The 26,101-nt window shown below is 38.4% G+C and overlaps 1 protein-coding gene across 1 annotated transcript; it reads right to left on the reverse strand.

Moving 5' to 3' along the window:
* Window positions 1–1,638: 1,638 nt before the first annotated feature.
* On the reverse strand, window positions 1,639–25,365 carry LOC149012533 (uncharacterized). The gene is made up of 5 exons (XM_089157626.1): window positions 25,224–25,365; window positions 22,106–22,550; window positions 21,600–22,051; window positions 19,853–20,041; window positions 1,639–2,876 (listed from the first exon to the last, which is right to left on the reverse strand). Exons 1-5 carry the CDS (start codon window positions 25,363–25,365, stop codon window positions 1,639–1,641), a joined length of 2,466 nt encoding a protein of 821 aa, XP_089013752.1.
* Window positions 25,366–26,101: the final 736 nt, after the last annotated feature.

Below are 26,101 nucleotides of genomic sequence, written 5' to 3' on the forward strand. Positions count from 1 at the left end.
GTTTTTTTTTTTTTCTTTTCTTTTCTTTTCCTTTGAGGATTTGTGCTAATCCTAATCGATCAAACTCGGAGATATTTGCAAAGAGGGATTCTTCTACAATTTGCAAATTATCTAATGTAAGTTCTCTGCTTTACAATTACTACAGCTCTAACCTAATGTAAACTCCCTTTCTCTTCTTTGGCGCATCTATTATTTCAGTTCTAACCTGTTGGTACTCCTTCTTCTTGTACTTTGAAGCAAAGAAGGTGAGGAAAAGCCTTTACAAATCGTATGACATTGTCCTATTATCCTTAAGTCTCTATTTTGGATTCAAATCCTACAAGAACGAAGTGCATTTTTGTATTTTTGTCTCTTCGAACAGAGGTATTTTTGGGGTTTTTTTTTATTTCTCCCTATTTTCTTCACCCATGTGCTTGAATATTTATAAAGTGTGTTGTTAATACAATAATAGCATGTGTATTTTTCTTGATGCGATATACAATTGGTAAACCAATAATACAAGGTTTGTGTGTGTGCGCGCGTATATATATATATATATATATATATATATGTGTGGGGGGGGGGGGGGGGGGGGGGGGGGGGGGGTATATATAAATATAGGGGGGGGGGGGGGGGGGGGGGGGGGGGGGGGGGGGGGGGGGGGGGGGGTTAAAAAAAAAAATAATATGGGGGCCCCCCCCCCCAACACAAACACCCACCTCCCCAACAACACCCCCCCGATGCATATTGTGAAGCACACCTCTCTTACACAATATGGCGTCATATTTCCATTCTATATATATATATATCTTTCCATATCAGGATTTGTTGCATATATTTTATTTCCAGGGAATTGTATTCTATATATTTAATTGACAATGAATTACGCTAGAACTTTATAAAATGTTTTTTTGGGGGTTGGTTTTTTTGGTTATGAAAAAAGAAGGGGGAATAAATCACTCTTATTTAGTTTTTCTATATAATAATAACTTCAAAAAGATACTCCAAGACTAAAAAAGAGATCAGCAAGTTCAAACAAAAAGTAAATGGGACAAAGGGGATGTGAAACATGAATATATTTGACTATGGAAGGTAAGCCAAGGCTGAGGAAGGATAGAGATATTTCAAACAAAATGGTCTGAGATGATGTGGTTGTTTCAAAACTGCATTTGTTTCTGACCACTTTGGTGGATATAACAAATTGAATTGATTCTTATTTTTATGGGTGTTCTAGGAATGAGGGATCCCCGTCCAACCTTTTAAGTCTAGTTTATCTTTGATTGTGTATCTCAAAATTTCTTTGATAGCCCTCTTTACTAGATTTTCAAGTTATCAATGTTTATAAAGCGATAACCATCTCTTAATTGTACGAATGCCCCCAACTCCCTGGCTACCATTGCCTTGGGAATTTCATTATATAAGCCGTAGTGTGTGCTCCATTATTAGGTTTCATTGAAAATTCGAATTCGAATGTTTTCTGATTAGGCTCAAAATGGTGCAATTTTCTGTTTCTCAGGATAATTCCTTGTTAATAATACAGAGCAAAAGTGTACACTCATAAGATGAGTTTTATATTGTTCACCCAAAGACTCCACGGCTGAGCAGTGGAGATGGATCTTACCTTTTTTTTTTTCTTTTTTTTTTTTGGTAGAAAAGGGTCTATATATTAACGCGTGACCCACGCAAGGCATCCGGATTACAAAGATCAAGAAACCTAGGATCTAACATAGGCCAAAGAGTCCGGCACGCTACGGACACAGCCTTACCAGCAAGGAAGTCTGCTACAGCATTACACTCCCTTTTAACATGAAAAAAAGAAATATTTGTAATTCTAGAGGAAAGATTCACGACATCCCAGACTAAGTTTTGAATGTCCACTGGAATCAGTTCCCTGTTGGTCACAAATTCGATTGCCTTCGCCGAATCTGATTCCACCAGGACATTAACAAAGCCTTCCTCTAGAGCCAACAAAATACCTTCTCTAATAGCCAGCATCTCGCCCATCAGGATAGAGTCAAAAAAGGCAGGGATCGCAACCCCTGTGATGGGTTTTCCATCTGAATCCCTGCAAACGAGGCCCAGCCCACTTCCGCCCTCACTTAGAGCTGCATCAACATTGATTTTGACGAAGCCCAAAGGAGGAAAAGCCCATCTTACCAGCATTCTAGACGATTCTTCTGCTTGAAGACGATCTGCAACCCGAAGAGAAGAGGTGAAGCTTCTGGAATACTCCACTGCCTCCATTGCTGCTTTCTCCACCACCTGCTCATGAGACCATTGTAATCCCTTAAACACCAGGTCATTTCGGGCTTTCCAAATTCTCCAGCATATGTATGCGATGAGAGATGATGCTTCTCTGAAATCTGATTTCTCCTCAGGTAGGCATCTCTTCCAATTTGAAATCGCATCATGCATCAGAGGATTCACCGGAGGAGAGAAAGAAAAGGGAGATGCAAACCATACTCTTCGGGCGAAATCACGATCAAAGAGAAGGTGATCGATTGATTCCAAAGCTCCACATCTGCTACAGCTCGGATCAAAACTGTCGATTCTTTTGGAAAGCTCCTCCGCCACCGGTAAAGCCCTAGCACACACTCTCCATAACATGTTTTTAATTTTTGGAGCCGCATGACATGTCCATATATTTTTCCATACTCTAGAATCAATATTTGTTCTACTGGATTCTCCCGATGTTGAGGCTTGTTGTACTTTTTCTTTCTCCCTGATATTGAGTAAGTGATGGTATGCTGATTTCACAGAAAAGCTTCCATTCCTCGCCGGACCCCATTCAATTCTGTCCTCCCTAGGAATTAAGGAAATCTTCATCTTCAAGATAGCCTCGGCATCCCCTTGATCAAACACCTCCTTGATTAAGTCCTCCTTCCAGGTTCTAGACCCTGCATCAATTAGATCAGAAACCCAACAAATATTTCTATGATCTCTGTTGTAGCTTCTCAGTTTGAAATCTGAACTCGAGATGATCCACTGGTCCTCCCAAACTCTTATAGAATTTCCATTCCCCACAACCCATACTAAGCCAGATTTAAGTATTTTCCTTCCTTCTAAAACACTTTGAGATGGATCTTACCATGAAGGGAAACAACGAAGTACCCCCTAATCGAATAAGAAGAGAAAACCGTACGAAAGGTATCAAAATGGTCACATACTCAATTTGTCACTCTAATTGATCAACTTTGTAAATGTAGAAACCATTAACTAAAAACTTGAACCCAAGAAATTCAATTTTGAAATGAAAATCGACATCACCCATCGAATCGACATCTGTGCTGATGTGGATGCACAATATAAAAGACACAATAGCGATTGAGGGTTTTACAGTATACTTTTGTTAAGAAATCTTACCTAAATGCACAGCAGAATTGAAACAAGAAAAAAAGATAACAAGCATGCACACAAATATTATTTGGTTCGGTTCTTAAGACCTACATTCAAGGATGAGTTGAGCACCCAACAAACTATGCAATCATCAAATAGCAAAACAAGGTTACAGTCCTAAATCATTAAGTAATACTCTATACATGGACCAAGAGAGAATACACAAGACCAAGGAATGACTACACCTATAACCGTAGTCCAACCAAAGCTTATCTCCCTTCCTGCGTAGAGCCAAGAACACCACAGCCAGTGCCTTCAACGCAAACAATAGCAGATGCTATTAACCTCCATCAGAACATCACTCAAGATGAAGAACTAGGGCACAACCGAAGCACCACTCTCAAAATCAAGAGCAAGAACCAAAGAGAACGAGTGTGAGAAGATGAGAGAATCGTATGAGCAAGTCTTGTGAATCGATGCCTTAAACCCCCAAATACATGGTATACAAACATAAGGCTGAAAAGACCACTTTGCTTTACAAACTAACCCATAAGACAAACCCAATCCTAAGTTAAAGTAAAAAGACAAGTATACCCCTGTTTACATATACAACAATTCTTTTCTTTTTTCTTTTCTTTTTTCTTTTTTTCTTCTTCTTCTTCTGGTAAGAGGTTTTACAGTATTACTTGAGAATTTAAGAAACAGGTCCAAGTCAATACTCAACTCTAAATTACTAGATTTTTTTTTTTTTTGGTAAACTAAATTACTAGATTTTGAGCTCTAATTAAAAAGGTTTTGCTGGATGTCGACGTTAAAAATGTCTTTCTAGCAATGTAAGAATATAATTTTGTTTATGTAGAGTTGTTCATTTGGGGCATGGTTATGTTGAACCAGAATTAACTACGCAAAGTTGATTAAAATTATTAAAAAAACAAATATCTTTAGAGTTGTTCATGATTTTTACTTTTAAACATTTTATTTATTACAATATAATGAAAATGATCCGACTTAAATTTAATAGAATTCTTACATGTAATCTTTCTCAGTTGTGATCATTTACAAAAATTCGCAGGGCCTTCAGCGTCGAAGAAGAAATAATGCAATCTTTATTTTCAAAATTATTAAAAATTCAAAACATGCAAAAATTGCATAAATATTATATTATTTTCCTTGGAATAAAAGGATCGATCTTTGTAGCCTTCTCTTCACGTGTTAAGTACGAATACTTATTTCATTTTAAAAAAAAGCTTCTTTTAGTCAATAATGAGAAGAATTGTGCATGATGCATGCCACACAAAAGGTCATTTTCTGTTATATTTTAAAATGTTTGTTTAATATTTCTTCAAATTATAGATTTATATCTCAATAGAAAGTTGTTATAATTTTTAAACAAAATAGGTCCCGACTTAAGTTTGACCGGAAAAATTATAATTATATTAACTTGCCCACTTTGGATAGTGATTTTTTTTTTGTTGGTAAAGAACTTTATTTATAGAAGAACATTGCGAGCTATAACCAAACCCTTTGTTGTATCTAGATTCCCCTCACAAGTGGTTTGTTGGCTTCTATGAAATCTCTAAATTGTGATACCACTCTATCAAATGGCCTCTTGTGGGGAGATGATCTTCTTGTTAAATATGAGGTCATTCCTTGAAATCCAAATCTGTCATATTAGAAAAGCCGCAAAACTGGAAACTTGATCGAAATCTCTTCCTGTAGAACTTTTCAAAGAGTTCTATGACTGTATCCATTTATAGACTTCAACATCTTCATCTGGAGGAACCACAAATGGCAACGGAGAGTCAAACCACACCGCACGTGCAAAAGGACAAGCCAAGAAAATATGGTTATCTATTTCAACATCTGCTCCACAACAAGGGCAACATGGATCCACATCAATATTCATATTTCGAAGGCCTTCAGTTGTTGCTAGGCCTTTCACACACACCCTCCATAACAATTGTCTAATTTTTGGGGGAGCCTTACATGACCAGATTGAGTTCCAAACTTCATCATCCACCTGTAGCCATGATTTTTGTCGTGAAGAAGAGACATTTTGCTTTAATTCCTCCAATTTCTGTTTGCAAAGTATATCATATTCAGACTTCATTGAAAATGATCATTTGAAGATGCTGCCCAAAATTGAGAGTCTTGTTGGGGAAATAGTCCTAGATTAATTTTGAGGACCTCCTCCGCTTCCTCCCTAGACATTATAGAAAAAATCAATTCCCTCTTCTACATTTTGTTCACTTGATCAATGAGGTCTAAAACTTTATATACTTGGCAATTTTCTAGTTTTTCAGACTTCAATCTAAAGTTTGGTAAAGTTGGGATCCAGTTATCCACCCATAGATCTATGGTATCTCCTGTACCTATCTTCCAACATAGTCCAGCTTTAAGACCTTTCCTTCCTTCCAACAAGCTCTTCCATGCCCATGATGGGCTTTGACCCAACTTAGCCTCCATGAATGAGTTTCGAGGGAAATAAATGTTCTTTAAAAGGTTTGCCCATAAAGAGTTGGGGTTGGACCAAATTCTCCATGCAACTTTGGTTAAGAGAGCTGAATTTTGTAAATATGGGTCCTTGAAACTTAGACCCCCCCCTTAGACTTGGGCAGGCACATTCTCGCCCAACTGATCCAGTGTATACTCTTGCTAAATTCTTGCTTTCCCTAATAAAAATTAGTAGCCTCTGATTTCAGCTCCTTGTGAGTTGACTTTGGTAGTTTGAAATGTGAGCAAGCAAAGTTGGGTATAGCAAAAGCTACAGATTTTAATAAAACTTCTTTACCTGCTTGAGACAAAAGTTTATTTTTCCACCCTTACAGTTTTGACTCCACCCTTTCTTTAACTTCTTTGAACATCTTCTTTTTTGACTCTCCAAACTCTGAGGGTAACCCAAGGTACTTGGAAGGTCCTTCCCCATATGGTACTTTCAACACCATTGAAAACCATCTTCTAAATTTACTTGGTGTATTTGTGCTGAAAGTCAACCTTGATTTCTTCAAATTTATCCGTTGACCACTAGCTTGACAATAAATGTCCAGTCATGTTTTCAAATTGTACAGCTCATCTAACTTCACTTCTGAAAACAAGAAACAGTCATCGGCAAACATCAAATGTGTCATTTTGGGCCCTCTATTTCTTATCTGTAATCCTGCCAGATCTTGCATTTCCTCTGCTTTTTGTATCACAGCTGATAAAGCTTGTAAATATAATATAAATATAGCCGGAGACAAAGGGTCCCCTTGCCTGATACCCCTAGATGGCTCAATTTCACCTTCAACTAATCCATTAAAGAGAAGTTTGAAACTAGCTGAAGTAATGCATTCCACCACAAGAGATACCCAAGACTCACTAAATCCCAATTTGATCAATATCTTGCTTATGAAGACTCATTCTAATCTGTCATATGCCTTTTGCATGTCGAGCTTGAATGCCACAAATCTATTTTTACCTTTCTTCTTCTTTTTCAAAAAATGAAACACTTCATGTGCCATTAAAATATTGTCAGAGATTAATCTTCCTGGCACAAATGCAGATTGTGTAGGGCCAATCAAAGAGTCTATGGCATTTGCAAGTCTCTTGACTAAGATGGTCTTGAATACCACATCGGATAGGCTAATTGGCCGAAATGCTCAACTTCTTTCTGGAGAGGAACACTTCGGTATTAGGCAAATGAGTGTTTTATTCATTTCTGGAGCCATTTTCCCTATTGTAAAGAAATCTACAATATAATTGTGAATGTCATCTACACAACATCCCAATATTCTTGATAAAATAAAGGTGGGAACCCACTCGATCCAAGTGCTTTTAGAGGTCCCATTGATTTAACAATCTCATGCGTCTCCTTCATAGAAGGTATCTCACATAGTAAACCAGGTCCTTTGAATAGTGATTTATGATACTCAAATTAAGTAGGTAAATTGTATATTTCATCCTTTAATGAGTGATTATTTGTCAACATAATCCAAGTTTATCTATATATCAAAATCATGATAGGTGTGAAGGTTTGGCCCTAAGTGATAGGATCCTCCATACGACCGAACAAAGTTTTGGTGTGTTAAAGGATGAATTAAGATTAATTTGACCAGCCTAGTTTAAGTTAATATATTGAGATCCTAGAATGAACCTAGTTCTGCCTAGCTCGACTTCGATTTAATCCTGATACGGGAGATTTTGTACCCGACCAATGTTAGACCCGAATTGGGCTAAACCCGATACTCAGTTGGGACCTTCATCGACTAACTAAGGAAGAGCATCACTTACGCTAGACCTATATAGCAACAACGCCCTAGATAGAAGGTCAACTATAAGGATGATTAAGCGGGATAGACAACAAGGGAGCGTAGTCAAGAGAGATATAACGGCTTTCGTCGGAGAAACTTGTCCAACCTTGAAAATGTAACACATACACTATTTAAACAAGGACTAACTCCTCCAATAAGCATCCAATACATTTTGAACATAATTTTGTGTAGTCCTAGCAAGGGATCTTAAGTTGTTCACTGTCTGACTTAGCCATCGGAGGCGGCTGCCCGGCGTACGAGTCGGCTGCGTCTAACCCTTTTTGTAAAATTCATCGTCTCTGGAACTCAAAGGAACTTAGTCGGCATCTGTGTAATAACTGAGACGCATCAAGGTTTTATCTATCTTATCCTCAACCATGCTTTTAGTTTTGAGTTATTATTATAATTTCCACAAATAACTAACTGAATATAACTAATATCACTTAGGAGTTAAGTCATGCTAAGAAAATAGTAGTTTTTTTTTTTTGGTAAGCTAAGAAAATAGTAGATAGTGGAGCCCTCACTGAGTTTTAACTTGATCGTGTAAGTCATGCATGCTTCTAGGATAAAATCCAAAACACAATGCATAGAAAGAAATAGAACTCTGGGAGTGTGGCTTATACTAGTAATTTTGCCACACTTTCTTCATCAGTCAATCTCTCCCTTCGTTTTTACAAATGTCACTTATGCCTTCACTTTTGTAAGCATCATTTTCATGAATCTATCTAGATGGTTACTTATTTTTTTAAATAAATATATAAAACTTTATTTCAATATATTGGTAACAATAAGAGAATCTTATCGAGCTCGTGGGCCTAAGAAAATCTTAACCCACCTTCTCCTCTATACATGTACAACCTAAAAATGGAATGATACAAAGTATACATTCGATTATTCTTGATATATCTTTTCCTCGCAAGAATGTATAATTTCGGTGATACAATCTTAACTATCATTAGTTCAAAGTCAAGAGATAATTTATTCTGATTAAAAAAATAAAATTTATTTTTGTAACTAATAGAAGAAAAAAAAATTAATTTTTTATTTTTTAACATAGAAGTGCAGGTCAGGAGGTCGTTGGAGAAGGTTAAATTGATGCAAGAGACTCGTGGAGAACTGTCCCATGAACTAAGGTATTTGTATTTATATTTATTCCTTGGTAAGATAAGAAAATAACAAAAGGTATGAAGAAGAAGGAAGCCGTAAGAAAATCCCTTTTTATCTTCTTCCATTTTTGGTAATGAGGAAATTAACTCCTTTTACTAAGTTTTGGGAAAGTGTGCTATAATTGGAAAACCATCAGCAATCGCGATCCGCGATCGTTTTCGTTCTCGTTTAGGCTACAAAAGCGGCAGGAACGGTGACAAATGGCAAGTATACACGTCATTCGTGGGGGGGGGGCTATATGTGTCATACACCTGTCCATTGGATCCATTGGGTCCATCGGGTCAGGCTCACCTGTCAGTCAGATTAGCTTTGGAAGCAACCGCGCGATATGGCAGCGGTTTGGCGGGAAAACAACACCATCGTGTGGGCTCCACCTCCTCGTAGGGCGCCTTTGGCGGGAAATGAAGCGGTCGTCTCGGACCACTCATCTCCAATTGCGTAGCCCATTGGTTTTCCGCAATCAATCAGAAGATGGATACATCATATATCCACATCCATTTGCATGCATCCATGTATGTATGTATGTATGTGTGCTTATGCATGCATGTATTGGCATGATAGAATAATCCACTCCCCCCAACACCACAGTGGGTCAGATAAAACACAACACTGGGCACGGGACACTCACTTTGTTGTCTACCGTACAAGTTAGTTAGTTGGGATAGGATTCTCTACCTCCAAAGCCCTGCTGACGTGGAAAACAGTGGACCCTTAGATTTCCCGGTCTCACTACAAATGTCAGACGCTATCACGTGAGATTTCTGTTGTGATGATTTATTGTTATTTTATCCGAATATTTTTAACGGCTGTGGGCGGCAGGCGTGAGGCTTTTGTGGAGATGCACGCAGAGACTAATCTCGACCCCACACGTGGTGAGCTGTGTGCAGAGAGAAGGCATAATTCCCCTTCTACCCCCCACAAAAGTCGCAAATTTTCGCTCATCAGCCGCCCTGCGTGTGTAGGGACCACATCTCCCACCCACCCCCTAGTCCCTCCCTCCCTCTTTCCCTTCGATTCAGTTCGTCAATTAATTTAGTAAACTTAATAACTTAAAATTAGGACATTAAAAGAAATTAAAATAATTCCTTTTTAAAATTGCGTACTAATATCCCTCATAAAAATTACAGTAGCTCGTCTATAAATGTAAATTATCGCAAATTAATAAAATATAATCATATAAAATTAAAATTTTCTTCTCCATACATATGAATGAATTGAAATCCAAATTTGCATTATCCTTCTAAATTTATGTTAAAAATCTCTAGATTTAAGAAACTTCTTTACTATTAATTACAGTAAAGATGACACGTGCGATGCATAGAGACATAAAGCTTCTCAAATGCAAAACTTTTGTGATAAAATCTGAATCAAGTAGGTAGTAGGCACTTGCATGTGTGTAGAGTCTAGAGATACTATATTTTGTATAATCCCCATGAACAAGACGCTTATTAATGTAAATTAGTTAGGCAATTAAGTATTGGGATTTGCTCTGTTTAGGATGGATTCCTAATAGACGTACAAGATTATAGTCAAAGACAATACAGAACTGACACAACACCACACCCGCGTGAGAGGAGTAGGACACTACACGTGCTTCTCTGGATTTAACTTTTTAACTTTTGAGTTAGAGAGATGTAAATATGTAATGACAAAAGATATGTCATTGATTTTGAAGTTATTATATTAATGAAAGCACTTTGTCAATCTGGTCAAAGGTGAAACTGCTAATAGTGAATCAAGCACGTGAAACGTTACAGAGTTGTCATTACAGTACGATTCCGGTCTAAAAGTGATTCTTTCATTATAGTTTCAATTTTGAAAAGCCCAATCAGACCCGAGTCACCCAACTTTTATTATATTAAAGCTGAAATTTAGCTTTGGGTATGTCGCATTTAAAGTAAGGTAGAAAACGCTTCCATGCTATGTAGCATATGCTAACGGGCTAACATTTGTTTTTAATTGAAAACAATTTTTAGTGACTGTGCTTCTTCCTCTTAAGGTAAAAAGACTAAAATCAACAAGTTATAACCCTAGCATAATCAAAAAAGAAAACCCTAGAACAACACCCCAAAATCATATCGTGCGAATGAACATAAATGACCCAATAAAACAGGTTATACATCATAGTTCAATCTAAGTGACTGGTGCCAGTTCAAGATAGATTGGAAATCATTGGATTGAGATAAACCCAATAAACTTGGATCAAAGAATCTGCTAAATAAGAGGGTGCATTTACAGATTAACCCTCACATTGTCCCTCCAAATCTTTCACACCCTCCCTTCCCATCCCCTAAGATTATGGATCCCCAGTCCTATGGCCTTAATGCTCAAAGCAAATCATTAATTAGATCATGCATGTATGTGTGATTTTTTTTTATTTATTTATTATTATTTTATTTTTTGGATGAGAGGGGAGGGGATTGGGAGTTTTACATTAGGGGGTAAGGAACTTATTTTTTTTCTTTTTCTGGTAACCACGGGGTAGGGAATTATTACATATACTATCAAAGAGAGTCAAGCACATGGCCTCTTCACTAAAAATTCTCATTCTTTATTTTGCTTATTTGAAATAAATGAAAACAAGAATTCATCTGAAAAATAAAAATTTGTTTAGTAACTTTTGTCGAGAATAAATTATGGAATGAAAAAAAAGTTTAGTATGTCAAAACAAAAAATTGATAAAAAGTGACAATGATATTGAAAACCAGTAATGCGAGTTTGGAAGGGACAAAATGGATAAATAATATAATTCATAAAAAAGAATGTATGGTTACTATTTTACCCTCAATTTACATTTGAATATTAAATGAGTTGTCTGAACAATAATATAATAAGCTTTTGACCCAGATTTTATAATGGATAAAATAATAATAAAATAAAAATCTATTACCCTTCTTTTCTTTGCAAGATAAAAAAGGTAGTAAAAATAAATAGGAGAGACCCATTGGTTGTGGTATGAGGGCATAAGGAAGGGTTTCATGAAAAACATGAAAATGTGGGTCATACATTTATCATTTTTCTCCCTTTTTTACAAGGTTTTATTAAAAAAATAGGTCTTTTAAAATAAAAGGAGTGAGAAAAGTTGATGCTACATTAATAGACGAGCTTTTGCGTATTTTTCCACCCTATTGAACGAACAATTTAGACTTTGAAATTTTGTAGACTGTTTTTTTAATTTATTCTATTTTATTTTATTTTTCAACATTTTGGGAGAGAAGGATAAATAATAACAAGTCCTGATCACCTCTCGATTGAAAGGAACACTTTTTTTTTTTTTTTTTTTTTTGCCAACCCCAGTTTTCAAGGCTTTGTCCTGACTAATCCGTGTTCGACCCGGGTCGCACACCTAGCTGTGGTGGGTGAGTCTCCCAGCGGGAATTTTTTGCATCCACAAAGTTTCGATTCCAGAACCTTGCTTAAGCGGACCAAATTGCTTACCACTAATATTTTTTCACTACACATACTATGTGTGGCCTATGTGGGACCCACTGTGTATCTTATCTTTGATTTATTTTATCATATTCAGACATGAACCCACCATTTATTAAAACTATAGGTACATTATTTAAATGACATTTATATGCTTACAAAATATAAATTAAAGCATGATGATTGTTAAGGAGAAAACATCTTATAGAATCAACATAAAAAAATAATAATAATAAAAAAAAAGAGATTTCAATATAAGAAGACTAAATGCAAACCCAACCAATTATTATAGTTAGTTACCTTATAAATTATAGAGATTGCATTCGTAATATTAAATCAAATAAAAGGAATAACAAAAAACAGAAAAGAAGAGAAAGCGACAAAATATAAAATCAAATAAAAATAAAATAAAATAATCAAGAAAGTGAGAGGAAAAAAAATTCAAAAAGAGTAAGAGACACCAGGTTGTGGAGAAGATTTAAGAATAAACTCCAAATTTTAGAGATTATAGTTAGTTTGTGATTGAGATATAACTGTTTCTTCTTTGAAAATATGTTTTTAATTGTAATTATTTAATAATTATGAAAAATAGCATTTATATACATTATCTTTATCTTTACAAATTATTTGAGAGGGATAGAAGAAAAAAAAAATGAGAAAATGAAGCAAGTAACCACATTTTGTGAAAAAATTGGGAGGCCCACGTCAACTATGTAGTTACATCCTTGCCCTTAGACTTGAAAAGTTGAAGGTTTTCTAGCATTTTTGCATGGGTGCGTTTTTTAATACTGAAAATAAAAAATGAACCCAAAACCTCCTTACTGAAAAGTATGGATTTTTACCACTCAACCAACCTGCATTGGCTTTTTGGCTTTTTTTCAACCCCATCTAAAATTCTTTCAATCGGTACCTTTTAAATAAAAATAGGTTAGGGTTTTTATTTTTTTTTCTTTTAAATGAAAATAGAATTTAGTTTAAAATGGATACCAAACACACCTTAAAAAATTAAAAATGTCAAAATTTGTGAAGAGAATTGATACAAAAACATGCTAAGAGGTGTTGTGATCAATCCTTACATGTGAATTTGATGGTATGTGTGAGATTCTTTCCCTATAGGGACAAAAAAAGAAAAAGTTTTGCAGCCCTTAAATTGGAATTAAAAATGGTAGATTTTTTTTTTTGGTTAAGAGAAATGCTAGAATTTTTTTTTTTTCGGTAAGAAGTCAGAAATATTCATTCAGGAACTCCACAGGAAATACAAACGCAACACATAAAAGCAAAACATACAAAAGATAAATGCATGAAAACCCAGAGTTTGATTGAAACCGTAAAGTAGGAAGTGACCAAATGTAGGCTTTGGAACAAAAGCATTTTATTCAGCAAATCTCCGCAAGTTCTGTGATTCATAAACCCAATATATGAATTGAAGGCTCGTTCTCAAGTGATCAACCAGACAATCATCCAATAGTTGCTCCCACAGATCCCAAGCAGTGAGCTTGACTACGAGGATGATGATTGGGTCACTCATTATAGGCCTACATGGCTGAGTGAATCGGTGAATCAGAGGTTGCTAACTTATCCATTGGCAAACACCAGCAATTAACCTAACACACACCCGCTCACGGGTGAGGGGAGGGTCCCTCTCTTTAATTGCAGGAAGTCACAAGGCTGAGCGTGTGAAGAGTGCGAGTAGCAGAAACAGCAATTAGGAGAGCCACCAACCACAGCAGCAGTGCAGCTTGCTTGAAGGCATGAGCGCAATCAATGGGCCAACCAAAACTGTCATCGCCATGATCGCAATGTACAATGTGTCACATTAAGGCTTCTCCAGTTTTCACCTCAACCAATGTAAAAAGCTAAAGTTCCACCATTAGAAGTTAGAACTCAAATCTTGATGCAAGTTTTTGTAGACCTGCACAGACCCCAAAATATATATTAAAAAAAATCTAAGCAGCTTCGGCTATCTTCTTTATTCTTAAATCTTTTTTATTGCAAGGTAACTTCATGGGTCACAACGATGTAATCATAGTTGTGACGGCGCCGGCGCTAAGGAGCGCACGGCGACGGACGCCAAAGTCGGGCGACTTTTGGTAGGGGTTCGATGAAAATCGAACCCCTAATTGATGGGTTTTGGTCATTTTGACTGAAATTTGATGTGTAGCCTAATTTGAGGCTAATAAACACATTGGTAGTGTTATTTTGATCTAAAACATACCTAAACTGCTAATGACCCATGCTTACTATGGGACGAAGGAAACTAAAACAAAACTCATAAACCAAATCATATAAAGTCACATTCATTGTACAATGAATACATAAGTCATCCAACCAATAAACGAAACCGGCCGGACCCGGCCTAGGTGGATCAATCCCGACCGGCTCCATGATGCCCCAACAAATCACATACCATCCCATCTCACGATATTGAAAATTGTCTAAGTAATCATAGGTCATAGCGGAACTCGCGTGAGAACCAATTTGAGGAAGTGAGAATAGGGCCAAGGCGCGAGCCAGGATGCCCTTGTTGGTAGAATGACTCGATTGTGAAGAGAGAGAGGGCATCATGCTCCCATGTCGAAGCTGGAGGGGACACCAAGCTCCCATGATACGAAGAATTAGAGGGGTTACTAATTCCCATATCAGCCATCCGAAGGAGGGAGAGGGACACCATAATTACCCGTAGGCCAATAACCTGGTGTGGAGCCTACGGACCATCCAAGCTCATGGACCCATTGCGAATCGCGCATCCCAAGGATTAACATAGTCAGGGGCCCCCGATGGTGGCTCGGCCTCGATCGGGATATTGCGACCACGCGTACTCACCACATGATCATAATCCTGAGTGGCAGATCAAAATGACTCTCCCGGGATCCGGGTGGGGGCTCTGTGTCTCGGTAGTGGAACATGTATCGCTCTCCAATTCCTCCACCACCACCACCACCACCACCACCACCACCACCACCACCACCACCACCACCACCACACCACCACCACCACCATCATCATCTCCACCGGTCGACTAGGCGAGAGTGTGTCATCGGGAGTGTTGTCCGCGGCTCCTCCGTGCCTGGTGCCATCATCCAATCCTCATCGGCGGGGGGCCCGCATGGCGACCCTCTTCGGGGCCAATACTCACCACATTAACCCGCGCTGAGCTAGTTCTGGGTCGGGCCTCCCTCCGGGTTGGTCCAATACGGCTCACGTCCAACATCCACCGAGTGAGGGGATCTTGGTCATCTTCGGCAACATCAAATATATCATCGAGATTGATGTATTGCCTTTCATTCGAGCCTGCTCCCCGGCATATTGCGGCTTCAACCTCATATTATAGTGAATAAATACGAGGTCATTTAGACGGGCTTCCCAACCGGTTCCTCCTCCGGGAGTGGATCATGCTGAATGTACTCCAATTCCTCTCACATCGGAGGCGAGCAAGTCCGAGACGGGATTGATCGCCAATCTTCGTAAGTTTGATGAACTATTGCCATAGAGATACCACCATTCAGTGCATTATCACAAAAACATTAAGTTAGAAACTCAAAAGTCAAAAGACTCAAAACATTTATGCATCTAAGCCCTAAGGATCTAACTATATAAGTATCTAACCTGGATCCATGGTTTCTCTCGCCCGCACAAAGACACAGCTCCACTAAAAGACCCAAATGCATCTCTAAACAATTTGATCTGCAATAATACAATCATTAGTATTGATTGGTTATCTAAATTATTTAAACAATTAATACAACTCACTAATCGTTTGAAATTCCCAATGTCTCACCTCATTGTGGCAAAATGATTGGACCATCTCATCGGCTCCAACCGTTATCACCCGTATCGGGGCATCCAATAGGTTTGTGTCCAACCCTAAATGTTGACTATATTGATACTTAGGGTTTAGAAAATATCTTGCATAATTAAAAAGCTTAAAATTAGTACCAACTACCAAAGTACCAATACCTACAATTCTACAAGCCCACAAGTCTACAAGACTACAAGTCTACAACTACAAATCAACAACCCGAATATTTACTTACCGGCCCTATGAAGAGGATGCATCGGATGAGCGTCCATCGTGCATCGACAATATCTAAGAAAGCCCGATGTCCTCTAGGGTTTGCTGCCTTTATAGCATCCTTCATACGCTCAAGGGATGCATACAAGTGGGGCATAGTGGGTCCCCTCAAGGAAGAGTCCACCATACGCAAGACCTTTACTATAGGATCTATGGTCCGCAACACTACGATAACACATCTCCGGAAATCATCGGATGATATTGTGTCTTGTGCGGCGCGCCCATTGGTCGTGCTTTGAATTATCACAAACTCATTAAGTCAATAGACAATAAATATCATACAAGATAATCATAAACTCATAATATAAATATAATAATTTATAAGATGAAATAGTAGATAGTTATCTTACTTGGATCCAGCCCAATCAAACCACTCTGCGATGCAAACATGGATCCGAGGTCCGACTTCTTATCTTGCATCTTGCTCAAGGCGACGAAATTTGTCGCAAATCTTGTCGGACCAGGTCGCACCAACTCACCTCCACATGATCTCCGCATCATTGCCAAAGCAACGTTATGATTGTAGATGAAGTTGGTTACCTGTCTTGCACTCTCAACGGTGTTGTGGACAATGCTGATTTTTCCAATGTCCTTCAAGATTAGGTCAATTGAATGTGCAGCACAAGGTGTCCACATAAGGTTATAATCAGGTGAAGCCATCAACACTTCACCGGCCTTCTTATAGTTGGAGCCATTGTCGGTGACAATTTGCACCACATTCTTCCTACCAACCCGGTCGATCACATCCTGCAGAGACCCATGATATATCCGTGGTCTTTCGTATGACCGTAGCATCCACCGATTTCAAGAAGACAGTTCTCCAATCACGGATACCATGAAGTTGATGATGGACTTTCTCGTCGGGCCGGTCCATCCATCGGACATGATGGTGCATCCATAAGTATCCCAAAAGGGTTTCATACTATCAATATACTCCTGCAGCTCTTGCTTCTCCTCTTGAAGGAGGGTGGTCATCAACTCGTAGGGTTGGGACCACTATATCCGTGGCCTGCCGCGCAATAGTATCAATCATATTCGTATAGTATGGACCTGTCTGTGTTTGCTAGGATGTGATTGTAATAAATCCACTTTGACATTGCCTTCTTTACCTTCTTTGCCATACCTTTCCATGCACCGGATATCTTGGGCTGCTTGGCCCCTTTTCTCCGAATGTATCGGGATCTTGCTCCATGGTCGGGTCCGGACGGCGTGGATAATCAGATGGTTGCCGTGGTAGTGGCACCGAACGGTCTGAACCTGATGTATGAGGGGCCCGCCGACTCGTGATCCGCCAAACATGCCAAATACACCACCCCTCCCCCGGAATCGAAGGTCTAGCCCCCGTAGGCCTAGATGGACCAGCTCCGTAGCTCTAGCTCGGCCATATCCCCGCTCCCGATGGTGCAATCGTCCGCTCTCCGCCATGGCCCGCCGCATATCCCTCTCCTCCCATCTCTGTCCACATCAACAGATCAACATCCCTATCATCATCGAATCATCCACATATGATGACGGCCCCCGACCGCATCATCTAGTGCTCTATTGACTTTCCTTCGATCATCTTTCTTCTTCCCCTTTTGTTTTTGTAAATCCCGAGTAACTTGATTACATCCGGATGGGTCTCGTGCATTTAGTCACATCCTTTGAACTCCCAGTGATGTGACCCTTGAACCTACGATGCCACCGAGTATATTCTTTTGTGACAAAAATTACACTCGGCTTTATTTTTGTCTCCATCAATAGCCGTACAATATTGCCATCCGGGTCGGTCCTCCCTCCTCTGCGATCTCTCGGTTGTCCCCGACCCGTCCTGACCCGTCCCCGTCCCGTCCCCGTCCACCCCGGGAAGACCCACCCCCACTCCCACCAGCGGACATGATGATGTGCATTCAAATAACATTAACAAATAACAACATCATTATAATTGTTTATACTTTATACACATATAAACAATCATATATGAAATTATGAATATTGCATGTATGATATAATTATAAAAATAGCTGCCCATATCAAAACCGGCGATGAAGCACATGGGCAACACAACCAACAGTTGAAAAATACTTATATAATTATTCCATAATTTTCAAAACATTTCCCCCATTTTTCCCTATTTTTTGCATTTTTCATAATTATTGATATTTTTATTAATATCGGGATATTTTTTGAAAAATAAAATAACTTATTTTTCGGTCAAAAAATATTTCGACTCCGTGAGTCCATAGATCGGCTCACGGAGTTCCACATATGTTTTTTCTATCATCATACAACCACCGTATCACTTAAAAAGTAATCATACAAGATAATCAAAATATCATTTTTTACCCACAAAAATAAAAAATTAAATACTTTCGGAAAAAAATTCCGACTCCGTGAAATCGAGATCGTCACATGGTATTCAACATATATTAATTTCAAAATCATCCAACATCATATAGCATGCATTTTGTGAAAAATTACTTGGATAAGAATGGTTACCTGTTTGACGAAAAAACTCTCGACGAACGAAACGGCACGATCGACGAAACAACGTGATATCCGGCAACAAGGAAGCAAGATGTACCCGTAGATGTCGAAGATCGGACGAAAATATAGTGAAAAGTGCGAAAAATGAGAGAGAGAAGCCCGGAGAAGAGAGAGAAGAGAGAGAAATTAAAAAATTAACGAAATTCGGTGAAATTCGCCCAATTTCGCCCTATCCCAGAGTCGGCGATAAATCGCCGACTTCTCGCAATATATCGCAAACGGTCGAAATTTCGACCGTTAGCGATATATCGCGAGAAGTCGGCGATAAATCGCCGACTTCTCGCGATGTCGATGTCGCGGGGGGGTGTCGTATCGCCCCCCAGCGACATGGCGACATATCGCCGTGTGTCGGCGATATGTCGCCGACATTTGGTACCATGGATGTAATGAGTGATGGCTGAAGCAGAATGATTAGAACTAAATCGGACCGTGTTCGAGTTAAACCAATGTAACTCACCATGCATCCAAGGGATTGTCGTTTTGTTTTGTTTTTTTTTTTTGTTTTTTTTTTGTTTTGTTTTTTGTTTTGTTTTTTGTTTTTTTTTTTAATTTTTTTTATTTATGGATATTCACTAATCAGAAGAAAACCGTGAAACAGACGAGGATACAGGCATGCATAGTGCCTGGAGCCATGGAGTGGAATTAGACCAACCCGTCGCACACGGAATCGACATGACCCTTCTAGCAAGAACATCGGCAGCTGCATTAATTGCTCTTGGAATATAGCAAAATAAGCAGAATAAAAAAGTAGAACTTAGATCTCTTATGTCTTCTACCAGAGACGCTAAATAAAGGGGAGGGGGTTTGTTTACATTCCGAATATTTTGCACAAGAGATTTGCAATCTGACTCAACTATAAGGTGGCTGAAATCTTCAAATCAGGCAGACCACAGACCTGCTCTCATTGCTAGTGCCTCACCTTATTCTATAGATGAGCATGAAACCGGTTCCGAGACTGCTTTCAGAATCTCCCCTTGCTGTCCTCGGAGTGTGAAACCTATTCCTGCCTTTGTTTCTTTGCTTAATGAGAAATCTGAATTCAATTTAAGTTTACCTGGAGGAGGAGGTTCCCACTGTGCATGATCTTCTGGATTTGGAACTTGAGTCCTCGCCTCCCTACTTCCCACCTCCCTTGCCTCCTCTAATTCTGCATGTGCTCTCTGAGCTACCTCAATTATCTCCATTGGGGAGCTTTGTTGTTTCTTAAATATTCTATCATTTCTTGCAATCCACAGATGGCAAGCTATAAAGGAACAAAGGCCGAGGGTAGCGCTACTTACTGTTCTTCCTCTTTCTTTTATCTTACTCCAACTCTTGATCCAATCAACTACTAAGGGTGAGCTCGCAGGATGGATATAAGTGAGTCTGCAGCCGAACCATACTGCCTTCACAATTTGACATTCAAATAAAATACGGTCCATTGTTTCAAGGTTATAACCACAATGAGAACATGATGGGTCAATCTGAATTTGTCGGAGTGCAAGTTCCTCCCCTGTTGCTGCACCTCTTGCACATGCCCCCCAAAAGGAAATTTCGAATCTTTGGTAATGTGTGACAGCTCCATATGTTCTTCCATACCTCATCCTCAACATATCTTCTTCTTCTAAATGTGCTCGATTGTGCTCCTAGTTTCTCATCTTCGAGGTTGTTGAGGAGGTGATAGGCTGACTTCGTTGAGAAGGTACCGTTCCTCGCCCCCCCCCCCATACAAGTTGGTCTTCTCTTTGGTAGATACTCAGCCGAATCCCTTGTATTATTTTGCTGACCGCGGGAGGAAAAAGAGAATCTATCAAATTTGTTTTCCAACATCTTTGTTTCTCATCAATCATATCTAATACAAATTCAACTTCCATGGCTACACGTTCCCTATCTACTGGTATCCACAGATCTTCCCACAGTCTAATTTTAGATCCAACCCCTACCCTCCATCGCAGACCTTTCAGTAGGGTAGCACTTGCTTTAATTATTTCTCTCCATGCCCAGGAGGGATTTGAACCTAGATGAGCATATATGAAAGTTGAGGTGTGGTAGTATATCCCTTTCATCAGCTGTGCTCAATGTGAGTCTGGGTTATATAGCAGTTTCCAAGCAAGTTTCATCAAAAGTGCTATGTTTTGTAGCCTTGGATTTCTAAACCCTAGTTCCCCTTTCTCCTTGGATTTGCTCAACCTCTGCCAACTTATCCAATGCTGCTTGTTCTTCCCCTCTCGCTCTCCCCAAAAGAAATTTGCAGCAGTCTTCTGTGCTTATTTTTGAAATGAAGAAGATGAAAGGAAGTGTGACCCAGCATAGTTTGGGAGGTTGAAAGCTACTGATTTCAATAAAACTTCTTTTCCAGCTTGGTTCAATAGTTTGCCCTTCCATCCCTGTATCTTGTTGGATAAGTTTTTTTGCATTTCCTGGAAAGCCTCTGTCTTGTCTTGCCCAAGTAGAGTAGGGAGGCCCAAATACTTCATGGGTGGGGAGCCATATTTTATCTTCAATACTCGGGAAAACCACCGCCTGAACCGCGTTGGGGTATTAGAGCTAAACATCATTGAGGACTTGGAGAAGTTTACTAATTGGCCACTTGCAGCACAATATTTCTCTAGGCATTCCTTCAAATTGAATAGTGCATCCAACTTTAAGTTGGAGAACATAAGGCAGTCATCAGCGAATAGCATATGGGTCAATGCCATGCCGCGATTTCAAATTTGCATGCCCTCAACTAGGCCTGCCTCATCGGCTACTTGGATTGTTGTTGATAAAGCCTGAGTACATAAAATAAAAATGAAAGGGGAGATAGGGTCCCCTTGTCTTACCCCTCTTGTACGTGTTAGGAAACCTTCCACACATCCATTGATCAAGAAGCGGTATGAAGTGGTCATGATGCACTCCATAACCAACCTTGTCCATTCCGGTGAACACACTTTCAATAAAATGCCATTCTAGGTGATCATAAGCCTTCCACATATCCAATTTCAGCCCAATAAACCGCTGCTTACCTTTCTTCTTGCCTTTTAGGAAGTGAAAGGCTTTATGAGCTGATAACACATTCTCTGATATAGATCTAGAAGGAACAAAAGCTGATTGGGATGGTGATATCATTTGGTCCAAAAACTTTGTCAACCTGTTCGCCATTATCTTTCTGACCACTTTAAATGCCACTCCACATAAACTGATGGGGCAATAATGTTCAACTTTCTCTAGGTTTCTGATCTTTGGGATTAGGCAAATATAGGTCTCATTCATAGGTGAGTGAATTTTCCTTGAGCTGAAAACATTTTTTACAAAATTGCACAAATCAACTTAGATGAGTGACCAATACCTTTGAAAAAACCCAGGATGGAAGTCATCAGGGCCTGGAGATTTTGATGGTTTCATTGCAAAAAGAGCATGCTTTATCTCTGCAGCATCTGGTATTTTCATCAATTCAGCATTGATTCCATCTGTTACTGTTGGCTGAATGCATTGTAGAACTTGTTGTAGTGCTTGTTCATCAATTCCTTCTGATGAGAAAGCTTGCTCATAGTGTTTTAGAACTTCTTTTGTGATCTCATCTTCAGACTCTGTCCATCCCCCTTCTTCTTTTTGCAGCCTGAATATCCTATTATAGTTTCTTCTCTGTAATGTTGTGGAGTGGAAAAAACTGGTATTCATATCACTTGCTTGGAGCCATTGTACCTGAGACTTCTGCTGCCACAACGTTTCCTCCCTGATTAATTGTTCTTCAAGTTCAACTGAGATGGTTTTTCTTCTACTTTCCACAAAATCTGACGGAGATAAATCATTTAAGAGGTCCAATTCAGCAATTAAGCATGCAATATTTGTCGTTTTGTTATTTTCAAGAATGTTCGATGTAGAAACTTGAGGTCAAAGCTTTGGATTTTGCTTCAGTTCAGTGCCGTCCGAGTGAAATCTTGATAAATTATTTTTGATAGGATGGCCTACATTTTATCACTTGATGGTTCAACACATTTACAAAAGTAATGCGTCCACAAACGGTTCATCCCTAAGATCCTTGCAAAACAGATGTCAGATGTGGCCCGACAGACCTGTCGGGTTGCCACCCTCGAGTCTAAGTCAACAATAGAGCACTACAAAGCTCTAGTTAGTTGCAAAGCTTGAATTAAAAATGATAATGGAGGATAACGATTCAGATATTTCTATTGTGTGTCAAACTTTAATTTGTATAGGTTTTAACCATTGGATTAGTTTGCGCTTCTTCTCGGTGGCCGTTCAATCTTAGGATTTTTACTTCTCTTTCGGAGATAGTGACAGTTATCTTTCCTATCACGATCGCCCACCTTTTGTTAGTGGTAGTTACCCGTTGTGACACGATCACGTATCCCGAAATCTACGGGATCACGTTCATTTCCTAAACTATAGAATTCATTTATCCTCACATAATTGATGGGTTCGACCCCTGAACCGGTCTCGACTATGATTGAACCGTTCTCAACCAGAGTCATGTCTCGACCGAGGATAAACCCAGCTGGGTGTTACTTTATCCTCATCACAAAATGAAGTCCATAAATGCGTTGAACCGAAGCAAACTTCAAATTTGTTCTAGCGTTGATTTGAAGCAAGGTATGGTCATCACTTGATCATCGGTGATCAATGGTGGGGGTGGGGGTTCAATTTGGTGTGACATTATTGATCTGGATGAGCCCAAAAAAAATATATTTAATTAATTAATTAAAAAAAATTCTATTATAAAGTAATAACCAACACCTCTTAGTAAAGGTTCGTTCAACACTCCCTGGTGATATATGTAATATCCACATCCCCTCCATAAAAAAATATCATTTTATTGAAGAAAATAAATAAATTAGACTGGGAAATAAAATAGTCTTCCAAAAGCAGGAATGAGGCCTCACTTTTTTATAGAGACCTAAGGTTAATGGACACATGTGCCCTCCTAAGAAATTTACAGTCTCTCTCTTTGATCATATTAATTTTAAGGAGACAATAATAATGATAGTATGATATAATTTTGTGAGAATCCAAAAAGAAATTTAAATTTTATGATTTTCAAATCTCTTATTAAAAAGAAGGGATAATTACTATTGTCCTCATATACTTTGATTTTATTACTAATCAAACCTCCTTCTTTATGAAACTACAATTACCCCCTCACTTCTAACTATATTTAGTGGTTGTTAATATGTAATTATAATGTCTATTTTACTTTTCATTAAAATTAAGAAGTCAAAAGATGGCATTACCCTCATTTATGGAAACTATATTCAATGCCAATTATATATTTTATAATCAATTTTGGATTTGAAAGAGTATAAGTCGTCCCCATTTAACATGTGATGAAGACCCATATTAAGAAAGTTTATGAATGAATTACCTATTGAAATCTTGCTTCTTCCTCCCTAACTCCACCAAAATGTGCATCATGGTAAGACAAGCTATTTTAAAGTATAAATTTAAGTTATAACAGTAGGAGCAGTGATTTGAGATAAAATCATAAATGAATATGTGTGTGTGTCGTAATTATCGGATTTACACAAGAACAAAAGAACAATGATCTCTACTGCAGTGTGATACTTGTTAAAGAGGGTTTTATTACTGCACTAAAAAATATGAACCATATAGATTTCCAAGTAAGGTTCATATTCAATAGAAGTGTTGTCCTTAAATTTTATTTTTTTTTCTTCTGAGAATTTAATTTGGGGATTGGTGGGACCACACATTTATGGTTGAAACTCTCATGCTCCATTTAAATTTGCCACAATCACAATGTTGGAAGTTTTACAAATAAATTAGCATATAAGATGCTAATTGATATGAAATTTGATAGCATACACAATGATTAGCATATGTTAGGTAATTTTCAATTTCCAACATTGAATTATATTTGATATTTTCTCATATTTAGTTTCTATTTTGAGTTTTATTTAATCACATCTTTCATTTATTAGGTGGTTTTTTTTAGAGAAGAGAAAAATCATATCTTTTCTTTATTTGGTAGTTTAATTTTAGAGAAGAAAATGGATTTAAGGTTAATATTTTCGTATAGTTAATTAATAAAAGTACTATAACTTGACAAAAGGGTAAATAAATAAAGAGATAACTATATGATTATTTTTGAAATTTTGAAAAAAATATATAGAAGCCACATTATTAATAAGAGCCACATTGCACTGGCACCCCAAAATGGAGGCTTTAAAGCACTGACACCCCCACTTTATGTTTAAAAAACACAAACACCTCAATTCAATAAACACACTAGTCCATTTTGTTAGTGAAAATGTTAACCCACTATTATTTTATTTTTTTAATTTCAAAAATACCCTTACTAAAATCTGAGAGAAGAAAAAAAAATCCATCGTTCTTCAACCGATCAGAAATTCTGGTTTTATCGTTTTTCAACCGATCGGTTTGTATCATTATAGCTATAGATGCCCATGTTACCACAATACCCAAAAACATACATTGATCTGCAATAGCAACCCATGTCTCAACATCCACACCATTACTCCCACCAGAGCTATAAGTCCTTAAATTCCCATCAGAATCCAACTTCAGAAACCTAAAAACAATAGTGCTTTCTCCATAATCACTGCTGTAAGCCATAATAACAGGGCCAGAAAGTGAGGGATCACTAAGCGTAACAGATCCAATAGATTGGATTGTCAAACTGGGAGAAGTCTAACTTGAATTTAAAGCATGGTTCCAATAAACTATGTTGTTATTCCAAGTAAGAGTAAGATTACCCGTGCTGAGAAGATTAAAAGAATACAACCTAGATTGTGGAACCATTCATCAAAGAAAGATTACCTATGAATCATCGAGTGTTGCAGTCGTAATGTCACGATTGCCGGTGCCGGAGTCCCAAACAACACTTCCATTATCGTTGAGGAGACGAAGATTACCATTTTGAAGGAACTGAAAACTTCATTAGAGTTGATAGTAGCCAAACTACCTCCAGCTTTCCAAATTGGAATGCCATTGTAGGAGACTGCGGCTATGAAAGAAGGTGAATTGGCAGAGGTAGCAGGGAGAAAGCCGAAGGAGAAAGTGCCGCTAGGAGATTTCCAATTGGAATTGGAGTTTGGGGGGCTTATGGTTGTTCCTAGTGAAATATTTGTAGAGACAAAAGTAAAGAGAAGATGAGACACAAGAGATCAAAGTTAGAAGCAAAATTATGGGTTTTCCCATTTCTCTCTGCTCCCGGCCCGGGCCTCTCTCTCCTCCTCCTACTCTGCCCTGGGTCTCTCTCTCCTCCTCCTACTCAAACATATAGAGATGGGAAAGAAGAGAGATTGTGACAAAATGGTGTTCTATGGTTGCTGACAAGCATTAGGGGAAG

Source organism: Hakea prostrata, chromosome 6 (genome assembly GCF_041222555.1).
Source record: "Hakea prostrata isolate BN-2017 chromosome 6, UWA_Hpros_2, whole genome shotgun sequence".
NCBI lineage: Eukaryota > Viridiplantae > Streptophyta > Magnoliopsida > Proteales > Proteaceae > Hakea > Hakea prostrata.

Bases quoted from the DNA above. Each gene is read 5' to 3' on its own strand.
- LOC149012533 (XM_089157626.1), bottom strand. From the start codon at position 25,365: ATGGCTTACAGCAGTGATTATGGAGAAAGCACTATTGTTTTTAGGTTT. The intron at 20,042-21,599 runs GTAAGACAAGGG...GTTCCTTTATAG, and splicing joins TCCTAACACGTACAAGAGGG to CTTGCCATCTGTGGATTGCA. The intron at 2,877-19,852 runs GTAAACTTAAAT...TAATTGATGCAG, and splicing joins GTGGGAACCTCCTCCTCCAG to GGTCTAGAACCTGGAAGGAG.